The sequence below is a fragment of the Scyliorhinus torazame genome, chromosome 25 (genome assembly GCF_047496885.1).
Source record: "Scyliorhinus torazame isolate Kashiwa2021f chromosome 25, sScyTor2.1, whole genome shotgun sequence".
In the NCBI taxonomy this organism is placed as follows: Eukaryota; Metazoa; Chordata; class Chondrichthyes; order Carcharhiniformes; family Scyliorhinidae; genus Scyliorhinus; species Scyliorhinus torazame.
Genome location: NC_092731.1, coordinates 40,218,591 through 40,232,219, shown reverse-complemented (window position 1 = coordinate 40,232,219; position 13,629 = coordinate 40,218,591). Strand labels below are relative to the sequence as shown.

The 13,629-nt window shown below is 47.6% G+C and overlaps 1 protein-coding gene across 1 annotated transcript in view; it reads right to left on the bottom strand.

Annotated features, from left to right (window-relative positions):
* The window catches only part of LOC140402497 (equilibrative nucleobase transporter 1-like), a 74,799-nt gene that overhangs the window by 20,207 nt on the left and 40,963 nt on the right, over positions 1–13,629 (bottom strand). Inside the window, exons 6-7 of the mRNA XM_072490340.1 lie at positions 7,955–8,116; positions 654–773 (exon numbers count right to left, since the gene is read on the bottom strand). Coding sequence (XP_072346441.1) covers positions 654–773; positions 7,955–8,116 — 282 coding nt within the window. The remainder of the gene's footprint in view (positions 1–653; positions 774–7,954; positions 8,117–13,629) is intronic.

The following is a 13,629-nucleotide window of genomic DNA, read 5'->3' as shown; positions in this document are numbered from 1 at the left end:
CAAAATGCATGGGGCGCAAAAATAATACATGGAGACAAAGGGGAACACCACACCACAGCATGATCAGGGACAAAATCACACATCCAATTCCGTACTCAGTGAAATCCAGCAGCATTCAATCCTTCTGTAATGAAAGACACAGTAACATTCTTTAGTATCAAGGGAGTCAAAAGTTATGGCGTTTGGCTCAATCTGGAACTGAGGCCATAATCAAATCATAAATCAGTGTGGGTGACAGAACAGTTTCAATGCTCCGACTTATTTTCTCTCTTTCCGAATCCGTACGTTTGCATGTTCCTTTGTTCATAGAATCGTAGAATTTACAGTGCTGAAGGGGGCCATTCGGCCCATCAAGTCTGCACCGGCCCTTGGACAGAGAGCTCTACATAAGCCCACACCCCAAACTATCCTTGTAACACCACCTAAACCTTGTGGACACTAAGGGCAATTTATCATGGCCAATCCACCTAATCTGCACATCTTTGGACTGTAGGAGGAAACCGGAGCACCCGGAGGAAACCCACGCAGACACAGGGAGAACGTGCAGAGTCCGCACAGACAGTGACCCAAGCCGGGAATCGAACCTGGGACCTTGGAGCTGTTAATTAGATTACCGATATTGGAGAGGAGCTGACTGTTAAAATTCGGATTACCTGACAAGGCGCCTGACGATTTTCCTCTGCGTTTGTGTCGGTCCATGATCAGACCATTCCAGGGAGCACATAAGATGCCACCCAACTGGGCGAAGGCAAAGGCATTGGTCAGACTGCTAACTGATAGAGAGAGAGAGAGAGAGAGGGAGAGAGAGTGATAGAATTAGCATCATCCAGGTATCCACATGACTTGTCTTCATTTCTCATCAAGCTTCTCATGAAACATGAAGTAAATGTTTTGGTGACTGCCTCTAAAGTGTTCCACTGGGACAGGAATATTGGTCTCGGTGTGCATCGGGTTTGGAATCTTTGTGACGACCTCAATAGAAAGTTTGGCAAATTGTATTGGGAGTCACGGTCAAGTTTGGGAGTCCCACAAACAAACAGACAGACTGACAAATAATAACTCAAAAAGCGTATGCTGATATCTGCAGATGGGCAAAGAGAAAGATAATTCATCAAGCAAGCTAGGAAGGCAGTGCAGGTGTCCTCTGCGGTCATCTCCCTGCAAAACAGATATACCGCTTTGGATACTGTTGAGGGAGATGGCTCACCAGGGGAAGGAATATTAGGAGAAAAGTTAAGAGGAAATATAACTTAGGAGAGGTTACTGATCGAGGTGTTAAGATTCAGAACAGAGGTAAAAAAGCCAACATAAGTGTACTTTACCTGAATGCTCGTAGTATTCGGAATAAGGTAAATGAGTTGATGGCGCAAATCATCGTGAATGACTATGATTTAGTGGCCATTACTGAAACATGGTTAAAGGATGGTCACGACTGGGAGTTAAATATCCGAGGGTATCAAACTTTTCAGAAGGACAGAGTGGATGGTAAGGGAGGTGGTGTAGCTCTGTTATTTAAGGATGACATCCGGGCAACAGTAAGGGATGACATCGGTGCTATGGAGGATAAGGTTGAATCCATTTGGGTGGAAATCAGGAATAGTAAGGCGAAAAAGTCACTGATAGGAGTAATCTATAGGCCACCAAATAGAAACATTATGGTGGGGCAGGCAATAAACAAAGAAATAATGGATGCATGTAGAAATGGTACAGTAGTTATCATGGGGGATTTTAATCTACATGTCGATTGGTTTAACCAGGGCGGTCAAGGCAGCCTTGAGGAGGAGTTTGTAGAACGTATCCGCGATAGTTTCCGAGAACAGTATGTAATGGAACCTACGAGGGAACAAGCGGTCCTAGATCTGGTCCTGTGTAATGAGACAGGATTGATTCAGGATCTCATAGTTAGGGATCCTCTCGGAAGGAGCGATCACAATATGGTGGAATTTAAAATACAGATGGAGGGTGAGAAGGTAAAATCAAGCACTAGTGTTTTGTGCTTAAACATAGGAGATTACAATGGGATGAGAGAAGAACTAGCTAAGGTAGACTGGGAGCAAAGACTTTATAGTGAAACAGTTGAGGAACAGTGGAGAACCTTCCAAGTGATTTTTCACAGAGCTCAGCAAAGGTTGATACCAACAAAAAGGAAGGACGGTAAAAAGAGGGAAAATCGACCGTGGATATCTAAGGAAATAAGGGAGAGTATCAAATTGAAGGAAAAAACATACAAAGTAGCAAAGATCAGTGGGAGACTAGAAGACTGGGAAATCTTTAGGGGGCAACAGAAAGCTACTAAAAAAGCTATAAAGAAGAGTATAGCTTCTTTGAGTAAGCCACTCTGAGAGTAAACTTGCTCAGAATATAAAAACGGATAGTAAATGTTTCTACAAATATATAAAACAAAAAAGAGTGGCTAAGGTAAATATTGGTCCTTTAGAGGATGATAAGGGAGATTTAATAATGGGAGATGAGGAAATGCCTAAGGAACTGAACAGGTTTTTTGGGTCGGTCTTCACAGTGGAAGACACAAATAACATGCCAGTGAATAATGGAAATGAGGCTATGACAGGTGAGGACCTTGAGAGGATTGTTATCACCAAGGAGGTAGTGATGGGCAAGCTAATGGGGCTAAAGGTAGACAAGTCTCCTGGACCTAATGGAATGCATCCCAGAGTGCTAAAAGAGATGGCTAGGGAAATTGCAAATGCACTAGTGATAATTTACCAAAATTCACTACACTCTGGGGTAGACCCGGCGGATTGGAAATTAGCAAACGTGACACCACTGTTTAAAAAAGGAGGTAGGCAGAAAGTGGGTAATTATAGGCCAGTGAGCTTAACTTCGGTAGTAGGGAAGATGCTGGAATCTATCATCAAGGAAGAAATAGCGAGGCATCTGGATGGAAATTGTCCCATTGGGCAGACGCAGCATGGGTTCATAAAGGGCAGATCGTGGAATTTAGTGGAATTTTTTGAGGACATTAACAGTACGGTAGATAACGGGGAGCCAATGGATGTGGTATATCTGGATTTCCAGAAAGCCTTTGACAAGGTGCCACACAAAACGATGTTGCATAAGATAAAGATGCATGGCATTAAGGGAAAGTAGTAGCATGGATAGAGGATTGGTTAATTAATAGAAAGCAAAGAGTGTGAATTAATGGGTGTTTCTCTGGTTGGCAATCAGTAGCTAGTGGTGTCCCTCAGGGATCAGTGTTGGGCCCACAACTGTTCACAATTTACATAGATGATTTGGAGTTGGGGACCAAGGGCAATGTGTCCAAGTTTGCAGACGACACTAAGATAAGTGGTGAAGCAAAAAGTGCAGAGGATACTGGAAGTCTGCAGGGGGATTTGGATAGGCTAAGTGAATGGGCTAGGGTCTGGCAGATGGAATACAATGTTGAAAAATGTGATGTTATCCATTTTGGTAGGAATAACAGCAAAAGGGATTATTATTTAAATGATAAAATATTAAAACATGCTGCTGTGCAGAGAGACCTGGGTGTGCTAGCGCATGAGTCGCAAAAAGTTGGTTTACAGGTGCAACAGGTGATTAAGAAGGCAAATGGAATTTTGTCCTTCATTTCTAGAGGGATAGAGTTTAAGACTAGGGAGGTTCTGCTGCAATTGTATAAGGTGTTAGTGAGGCCACACCTGGAGTATTGTGTTCAGTTTTGGTCTCCTTACTTGAGAAAGGACATATTGGCACTGGAGGGTGTGCAGAGGAGATTCACTAGGTTAATCCCAGAGCTGAAAGGGTTGGATTACGAGGAGAGGCTGAGTAGACTGGGACTGTACTCATTGGAATTTAGAAGGATGAGGGGGGATCTTATAGAAACATATAAGATTATGAAGGGAATAGATAGGATAGATGCGGGCAGGTTGTTTCCACTGGCGGGTGAAAGCAGAACTAGGGGGCATAGCCTCAAAATAAGGGGAAGTAGATTTAAGACTGAGTTTAGGAGGAACTTCTTCACCCAAAGGGTTGTGAATCTATGGAATTCCTTGCCCAGTGAAGCAGTAGAGGCTCCTTCATTAAATGTTTTAAGATAAAGATAGATAGTTTTTTGAAGAATAAAGGGATTAAGGGTTATGGCGTTGGGGCCGGAAAGTGGAGCTGAGTCCACAAAAGATTAGCCATGATCTCATTGAATGGTGGAGCAGGCTCAAGGGTCCAGATGGCCTACTCCTGCTTCTAGTTCTTATGTTCTTATGTTCTAAGCTCAAATAAATCGCAGGGAAGATTTTAAGCCTCCGAGACAGGGAGGCAGAGAGGCAACTGGCAACGAAGACCACATAATCTCGACAGTACAGAAGGAGGTCATTTGGCCCTTCGAGTTTGCACCAATAGAATCAATCGACGAACAACATGAATCAAGCAGACCAACTGTCTACCGGAGGAAAGACGGAAAACAAACACACAAGGATACGCAACGAATCACAGGCATAGAGATTTGCAGACAACGATGGAGGCAGACGCATTGTCATAGAGGTGAGGCTGTCACCTCTGTCAGAAGGACTGTCAGAGAAACACGTTAACAGCAAAACCGCAGACGGACAATTAAGAATATACCTGGATCTGTAAACTCGAAGACAGGCAGAACAGTACAAAGGTGGAACCACAAATCCCCAATCAGAAACAAAGACAGACAGGCCAGAAGAGGGAAATACCCACACATTGGCAGGCACAAAGGAACACCGAACATTACATGCAGAGGCCATTAGACACAGAGAACCACAGATACAAAGAGATATCGGGAAGTATCTCGGGCATTTCCTGTTCTGTTATTTAAACATAAGTAGGGTTCGAGAAGTCGTCCGGTCTGACAAGGTCCGGAATGTAGCAAGGGATATGAGCTGAACGAAAATATTGAGTAATTTCCGAGCCAGGCTGACACAATAAAAGTCATGCGAAATTGGATCTTGGAAACATGGAGAGTGAACTTAAATGAAATCTATTGATAGAAGAAACTTGTGTCTACTCCCATGAAATTGCACACATTGTACAACATATCAGTTTAGGATATATAGAGATGTAAAACATGCAATGAGGAGAGAGGATTGAGAAAATGAAGTCTTATGACTTATTTATTCCATATGATGGAGGCGTAAATTATGAGGGGCATAGGCAGAGTGGATGGTCAGAGACATTTTCCCAGGGTAGAGGGGTCAATTACTAGGGCCATAGGTATAAGGTGCGAGGGGCAATGGAAAGAGTAGATGTACGAGGCAAGTTTTTTACGCAGAGGGCAGTGGGCGTCTGGAGCTCGCTGCCGGAGGAGGTGATGGAAGCAGAGACGACAGTAACGTTTAAGGGGCATCTTGACAGTCACATGAATAGGATGGGAATAGAGGGATACGGACTCCGGAAGTGTAGAATATATTAGTTTAGTCGGGCAGCATGGTCGGCGCAGGCTTGGAGGGCCGGAGGGCCTGTTCCTGTGCTGTACATTTCTTTTCTTTGTTCTTTGTAAAGAAATATTATATTTCTCTGTGGGACACTGTGAAACGGGTTGTGTGATGTGCTTGGCATGTTTGTGATATATATATATAGAGAGAGAGAGAGAGGGAGACAGAGAGAGAGAGAGAGAGAAAGATAGAGAGAGCAAGAGAGAGACAGACAGATAAATGTACTTCTACCCCAAACTGCACCGAAAATGCAACATGAAATGTATTTATATTTGAGGAAACTATACGTCAAAAGGAGCTTAAGTGCAATGAGTTTAAAGATGAAATGGAACATCGTACTTCATACAGATTGAACCACCCTGAGGAATCCATTTGTTTGTTCCATAAAGTAAAGCTTCATTCCAAGGCAGAAAGTTCATTTCAGAGAGAAAGAAGCCTTCCCAATGGGGAGAGTGCATGTCTTGTATTGTTAATGCTGGACGTTTTATTGAATAAAAAAGAATATCATTCGTTGCCTAAAAATGACTGTTTATAGGTGAGTTTAAATAAATAGAACAATTTGGAATCTAACCGTGTGTTTAAGCTTAATTTATTTTGTTAATCAGGGAGTAAATACACATTTTTAATCGTTAATAGTGGTATTGGAATTCACACTTTTGGTTTTAGTACAAACACTTCTTGTGATCAAAAAATGCAATTTGTTGTGATATCTTCGCCTCGTTTCGCACTGGCATTTGAGCAGAACGACAATTATCACTTGCCATTGTATAAAACTCTCCTCAGTCATTCTCCCATCATTAATTCGCAACAGCTTGATATCTCGCCATTCCGTCTCTTTCTGCACTGACTGTCGCTCCCGCCTTCCACTTTCCTCACGCCATTTATGTACATTTGCTCTTTCCCTGTCATCTGACACGCTCTCTTCCTTGGCTCTTCCTCTCTTTGTCCACAGTCGGCAGCTGCTTCATCTTTTGCATTCAATATCTCTCCACAAGGGTCCCGTACCCTCAATCCATCTCGCCTCACTGACAATATTGCTCATCAGAAACTTCCACCAATCTCACTCTGCCCTCACACTCATTCTTTCTCTTTGGCAGAAGCTCTGGCTTAACATCCAATGATTCTCCGCACGTAATCATTCTCTTTTAAAAATTCTCTTTTAAGGGGCTTATGTCCCCAGTTGCAACCCACCCCCACTGTGTCGGTATTCTCCAAGCTCATTCTCAAGGGGCTCCAAAGGGTTAATGCTGAGAGTCTGTTTCTCTTAACGGGAGAATGATGGGGGGAATAGACACATTTCGAAGCAGTGTCATTTTAGGATGAGCAGGAATTTCTTCTCTCAGGAAGTTGTGAGTCTTGGATTTATTTTCAACACAGGCAGAAGAATATATTTAAGGCTACGATAGGTACAAAATTGATCATTAACAAAATGAGTGGTTACGGGAAAAGGACACAGATGTATACGTGAGGAGTACGGCATCAGCCCTGACCAATTGAATGATTGAGCAGTCTCGAGGGACAGAAGAGTCTATTTCTGTTGCTATGTTTATGGTCAATCTATTCCACACTTTTTCACTCGCTCTCCAAAATTCCGACCACCCTCATCAGTTCCACAGAACTCCCACAGAACTCCTGCAGTGCAGAATGAGGCTATTGGGCTGATCGTATCTGCACCCACTCTCAGAATAAATACCAAGGTCACGCCCCCACCCTGTCCCTGTAATCATGTATCCTGCATATCTTTGGAGACCGGCTGGTAATCCGGCATGGCTGATACAACTAAACTGCACATATCTGGTCTCTGGGAGGAAACAAGCGCATCCGGAGGAACGCCTCGCAGACACGAAAGAACGCAAAAAGTCCACACTGTTATCAAAGTCAGGAATCGAACTGGATTGCGTGGGGCTAACCACTGTTCCACCGTGGCTTCCTGTTCTTTCATTCGCTTTCCCACTCAGTATCTGTACATAGACACACTCCCTCCCGCCATCCATGTTTATTGATTGAAGTTACTCTCGTTTTCTCTACTCAAGTCTCCCAACACAAGCATCCTCCTCAGTCTTTCCACTTTGGAACAACATGTTTCTGCTCCATCTGAGGCCTAAAGTCAGCCTGTTCTCCACATTTCCCTCCTCTGATTAATCTCTCATTGTATTTGTTAAGACTTTCCCTTTACTTTTCCCTTCATCTCTTTCCATTAAGCTCTTGTTTTTCCCTTCCCCTGGCTCCTTTCTTATCCCACCATCTCCTAACCATCTTCCCCAAGCTCCCTCTCTCTGTTGCACTATCTATCTCGTCCTCTTCCCTCTGTTTCCCCCATGCAGATCTCTGACCTCATCCCTCCCTTAATCTCCTTCTTCTTTAGTGTCCAGAGTTTCCCTACATGTGCATCCACGACTTTCTTACACTAAACGCACCTTTTGTAGCCATTAATAACAGTAACTTCTCTCTCCCTTCTCTCCGACATCCTTCTGACACACTCCCTCTACTGTCGCGCTCTTAAACGTTCCTCACCAATCACTGATGTTACTGTACCCAGTTACCTTTTATAGAGTCACCGCCTGTGAGCTGTGTGAGCATGGGGTTCAAGGTACCGATGAACAGATTGTTTCGGAGCAGCATAACAGAGTACCAGTACAGGTGTGTCAAGAAGATCTTAGAGGAGATGCAGCTTCTGAAGGAGGGAATTTCTTGCTGATTGCTCTCTGTGTTCAGAGAAAGGGAACAAAAAAACAAAAATTTAGCAAAGTAGGTGGTGATTGAGCGCCAGGGCAGTGGCGGAGACACGGGGTAAAAGAACTCGAGGGAAGCGGCGGAGACACAGAGTAAAAGAGCGCATCGACAGCGCCGGAGACACAGGATAAAAGTGCGCAAGGACTGAGGCGGAAACAGGGTAAAAGGGCGTAAGAAGAGCAGACGAAAAACAAGATAAATGAGCAGGAGGACAGCAGCAGAGACACCCGGTAAAAGAGCAGGAGGAGAGCAGCAGAGACACCGGGTAAAAGGGCAGGAGGAGAGCAGCAGAGACACCCGGTAAAAGAGCAGGAGGAGAGCAGCAGAGACACCCGGTAAAAGAGCAGGAGGAGAGCAGCAGAGACACCCGGTAAAAGAGCAGGAGGAGAGCAGCAGAGACACCGGGTGAAAAAGCAGCAGGAGGGCAGCAGAGACACAGGGTAAAGGAGCCTGAGGAGAGCAGCAGAGACACAGGGTAAAAGAGCACGAGGAGAGCAGCAGAGACACCGGGTAAAAGAGCGCGAGGAGAGCAGCAGAGACACCGGGTAAAAGAGCACGAGGAGAGTAGCAGAGAAAAAGGGTAAAGGAGCGTGAGGAGAGCAGCAGAGAAAAAGGGTAAAGGAGGACGAGAGCAGCAGAGACACAGGGTAAAGGAGCACGCGGCGAGCAGCAGAGAAAAAGGGTAAAGGAGGACGAGAGCAGCAGAGACACAGGGTAAAGGAGCACGCGGCAAGCAGCAGAGACACAGGGTAAAGGAGCACGAGGAGAGTAGCAGAGAAAAAGGGTAAAGGAGCATGAGGAGAGCAGCAGAGAAAAAGGGTAAAGGAGGACGAGAGCAGCAGAGACACAGGGTAAAGGAGCGCGTGGCGAGCAGCAGAGACACAGGGTAAAGGAGCAGGAGGAGAGCAGCAGAGAAAAAGGGTAAAGGAGCACGAGGAGAGCAGCAGAGACACCGGGTAAAAGAACAGGAGGAGAGGAGCAGAGACGCCAGGTAAAAGAGCAGGAGGAGAGCAGCAGGGACACAGGGTAAAAGAGCAGGAGGAGAGCAGCAGAGAAAAAGGGTAAAGGAGCACGAGGAGAGCAGCAGAGATACCGGGTAAAAGCGCAGGAGGAGAGCAGCAGGGACACAGGGTAAAGGAGAGCGAGGAGAGCAGCAGTGACACAGGGTAAAGGAGCGCGAGGAGAGCAGCAGGGACACAGGGTAAAGGAGCGCGAGGAGAGCAGAAGAGACACGGGAAAAGAGCACGAGGAGAGCAGCAGAGACACCGGGTAAAAGAGCACGAGGAGAGTAGCAGAGAAAAAGGGTAAAGGAGCGTGAGGAGAGCAGCAGAGAAAAAGGGTAAAGGAGCGCGAGGAGAGCAGCAGAGAAAAAGGGTAAAGGAGGACGAGAGCAGCAGAGACACAGGGTAAAGGAGCGCGCGGCGAGCAGCAGAGACACAGGGTAAAGGAGCAGGAGGAGAGCAGCAGAGAAAAAGGGTAAAGGAGCACGAGGAGAGCAGCAGAGACACCGGGTAAAAGAGCACGAGGAGAGGAGCAGAGATGCCAGGTAAAAGAACAGGAGGAGAGCAGCAGTGACACCGGGTAAAAGGGCAGGAGGAGAGCAGCAGAGAAAAAGGGTAAAGGAGCACGAGGAGAGCAGCAGAGACACAGGGTAAAGGAGCACGAGGAGAGCAGCAGAGACACCGGGTAAAAGAACAGGAGGAGAGGAGCAGAGACGCCAGGTAAAAGAGCAGGAGGAGAGCAGCAGAGACACCGGGTAAAGGAGCACGAGGAGAGCAGCAGAGACACCGGGTAAAAGAACAGGAGGAGAGGAGCAGAGACGCCGGGTAAAAGGGCAGGAGGAGAGCAGCAGAGAAAAAGGGTAAAGGAGCACGAGGAGAGCAGCAGAGAGACCGGGTAAAAGCGCAGGAGGAGAGCAGCAGGGACACAGGGTAAAGGAGCACGAGGAGAGCAGCAGAGACACAGGGTAAAGGAGCGCGAGGAGAGCAGCAGAGAAAAAGGGTAAAGGAGCGCGAGGAGAGCAGCAGAGAAAAAGGGTAAAGGAGCGCGAGGAGAGCAGCAGAGAAAAAGGGTAAAGGAGGACGAGAGCAGCAGAAATACAGGGTAAAGGAGCGCGCGGCGAGCAGCAGAGACACAGGGTAAAGGAGCACGAGGAGAGTAGCAGAGAAAAAGGGTAAAGGAGCACGAGGAGAGCAGCAGGGACACAGGGTAAAAGCGCAGGAGGAGAGCAGCAGGGACACAGGGTAAAGGAGCACGAGGAGAGCAGCAGAGACACAGGGTAAAGGAGCGCGAGGAGAGCAGAAGAGACACAGGGGAAAAGAGCACGAGGAGAGCAGCAGAGACACCGGGTAAAAGAGCACGAGGAGAGTAGCAGAGAAAAAGGGTAAAGGAGCGTGAGGAGAGCAGCAGAGAAAAAGGGTAAAGGAGTGCGAGGAGAGCAGCAGAGAAAAAGGGTAAAGGAGGACGAGAGCAGCAGAGACACAGGGTAAAGGAGCGCGCGGCAAGCAGCAGAGACACAGGGTAAAGGAGCACGAGGAGAGTAGCAGAGAAAAAGGGTAAAGGAGCACGAGGAGAGCAGCAGAGACACAGGGTAAAGGAGCGCGAGGAGAGCAGAAGAGACACAGGGGAAAAGAGCACGAGGAGAGCAGCAGAGACACCGGGTAAAAGAGCACGAGGAGAGTAGCAGAGAAAAAGGGTAAAGGAGCGTGAGGAGAGCAGCAGAGAAAAAGGGTAAAGGAGTGCGAGGAGAGCAGCAGAGAAAAAGGGTAAAGGAGGACGAGAGCAGCAGAGACACAGGGTAAAGGAGCAGGAGGAGAGCAGCAGAGACACAGGATAAAGGAGCGCGCGGCGAGCAGCAGAGACACAGGGTAAAGGAGCAGGAGGAGAGCAGCAGAGACACAGGGTAAAGGAGCGCGCGGCGAGCAGCAGAGACACAGGGTAAAGGAGCAGGAGGAGAGCAGCAGAGACACAGGGTAAAAGAACAGGAGGAGAGGAGCAGAGACGCAGGGTAAAAGAGCACGAGGAGAGCAGCAGAGACACCGGGTAAAAGGGCAGGAGGAGAGCAGCAGAGAAAAAGGGTAAAGGAGCACGAGGAGAGCAGCAGAGAAAAAGGGTAAAGGAGCGCGAGGAGAGCAGCAGAGAAAAAGGGTAAAGGAGCGCGAGGAGAGCAGCACGGACACAGGGTAAAGGAGCACGAGGAGAGCAGCAGAGAAAAAGGGTAAAGGAGCACGAGGAGAGCAGCAGAGACACCGGGTAAAAGCGCAGGAGGAGAGCAGCAGGGACACAGGGTAAAGGAGCGCAAGGAGAGCAGCAGAGAAAAAGGGTAAAGGAGCACGAGGAGAGCAGCAGAGACACAGGGTAAAGGAGCGCGAGGAGAGCAGCAGAGACACAGGGTAAAGGAGCGCGAGGAGAGCAGCAGAGACAGCGGGTAAAGGAGCACGAGGAGAGCAGCAGAGAAAAAGTGTAAAGGAGCGCAAGGAGAGCAGCAGAGACACAGGGTAAAGGAGCGCGAGGAGAGCAGCAGAGACACACGGGAAAGGAGCGCGAGGAGAGCAGCAGAGACAGCGGGTAAAAGAGCAGGAGGAGAGCAGCTGGGCCAGAGGGTGAAAGAGCGGGAGAGACACAGGGCAAAAACGCAAGATAACAGCAGCATGGACACAGAGTAAATGAGCGCGAGGAGAGCAGCAGTGGCAGAAAAAAGAAGTGAAGAGAATGGTGGAGACAGAGTAGACGAGCGCGAGGACAGAACCCGCAACACGGCATAAAAGATCACGAGGAGAGGGGCGGAGATGTGGGGGGTCCGTGAAGTATCCAGCGTTCTGGACAATGACCTCAGCAGGAAATTTACCAAAGGCAGCTCCTCACAAACTGCATCGGTTGCAGCAGCAGTTGGATACACCGAGGCTCATGCAGGTGGTGGAAAGCGTCATCGACAGGAGTTTTAGAGACGTGGTTACATCCAGGTGCAGGCAGACATATGGGTGACCACTAGAAGGGGCAGGCAGGCCGTGCAGGAATCCCCCAATGCCGTCCCCATCACTAACAAGGAAACAGTTTTGTATACTGTTGGTGGGGATGCCCTAGCAGGGGAAAACAACGTCAGCAGCCAGAGCAATGGCACCTCGGATGCCTATGTTGCTCAGCAGGGAGCGAAAAGAGCAGAATGTCAATAGGTACAGGCGACTCTAAAGTTAGGGGCACATATAGGCACTTCTGTGGGCGTGAAAGTGATTCCAAGATTGTATGTTGCCTGCCCAGTGCCAGGATGCAGGACGTTTCTGAACAGCAGGAGGTATTCTTAACGGGAGGGTGAACAGCCAGTGGTCCTGGCATACATTAGCATTTACGAAATAGGCAGGAAGAGTGACGATTTCCTACAGGGGGAGGTTACAATTAGGTTGTACGTTGAGAAACAGAACCCCCAGGGTTGTAATCTCGGCGTTACTCCCTGTGCCACGTGCCAGTGAGGCTATCAATAGGAAGACAGTGCAGCTAACCTCGTGGCTAAACAGCTTCTGTATGGGGAAGGCGTTAGAACATAGAACATAGAAAATACAGCACAGAACAGGCCCTTCGGCCCACGATGTTGTGCCGAACCTTTGTCCTAGATTAATCATAGATTATCATTGAATTTACAGTGCAGAAGGAGGCCATTCGGCCCTTTGAGTCTGCACCGGCTCTTGGAAAGAGCACCCTACCCAAACTCAACACCTCACCCAACCCCAAGGGCAATTTGGACATTAAGGGCAATTTATCATTGGCCAATTCACCTAACCTGCACATCTTTGGACTGTGGGAGGAAACCGGAGCACCCAGAGGAAACACACGCAGACACGGGGAGGACGTGCAGAGTCCGCACAGACAGTGACCCAAGCCGGAATCGAACCTGGGACCCTGGATCTGTGAAGCAATTGTGCGATCCACAATGCTACCGTGCTGCCCTTAAGAACAAATAAATCTACACTATATCATTTTACCGCAATCCATGTACCTATCCAATAGCTGCTTGAAGGTACCTAATGTTTCCGACTCAACTACTTCCACAGGCAGTGCATTCCATGCCCCCACTACTCTCTGGATAAAGAACCTACCTCTGATATCGCTCCTATATCTTCCACCTTTCACCTTAAATTTATGTCCCCTTGTAATGGTTTGTTCCACCCGGGGAAAAAGTCTCTGACTGTCTACTCTACCTATTCCCCTGATCATCTTATAAACCTCTATCAAGTCGCCCCTCATCCTTCTCCGTTCTCCCGTTCTAATGAGAAAAGACCTAGCACCCTCAACCTTTCCTCGTAAGACCTACTCTCCATTCCAGGCAACATCCTGGTAAATCTTCTTTGCACCTTTTCCAAAACTTCCACATCCTTCCTAAAATGAGGCGACCAGAACTGTACTCAGTACTCCAAATGTGGCCTTACCAAAGTTTTGTACAGCTGCATCATCACCTCACGGCTCTTAAATTCAATCCCTCTGTTAATGAACG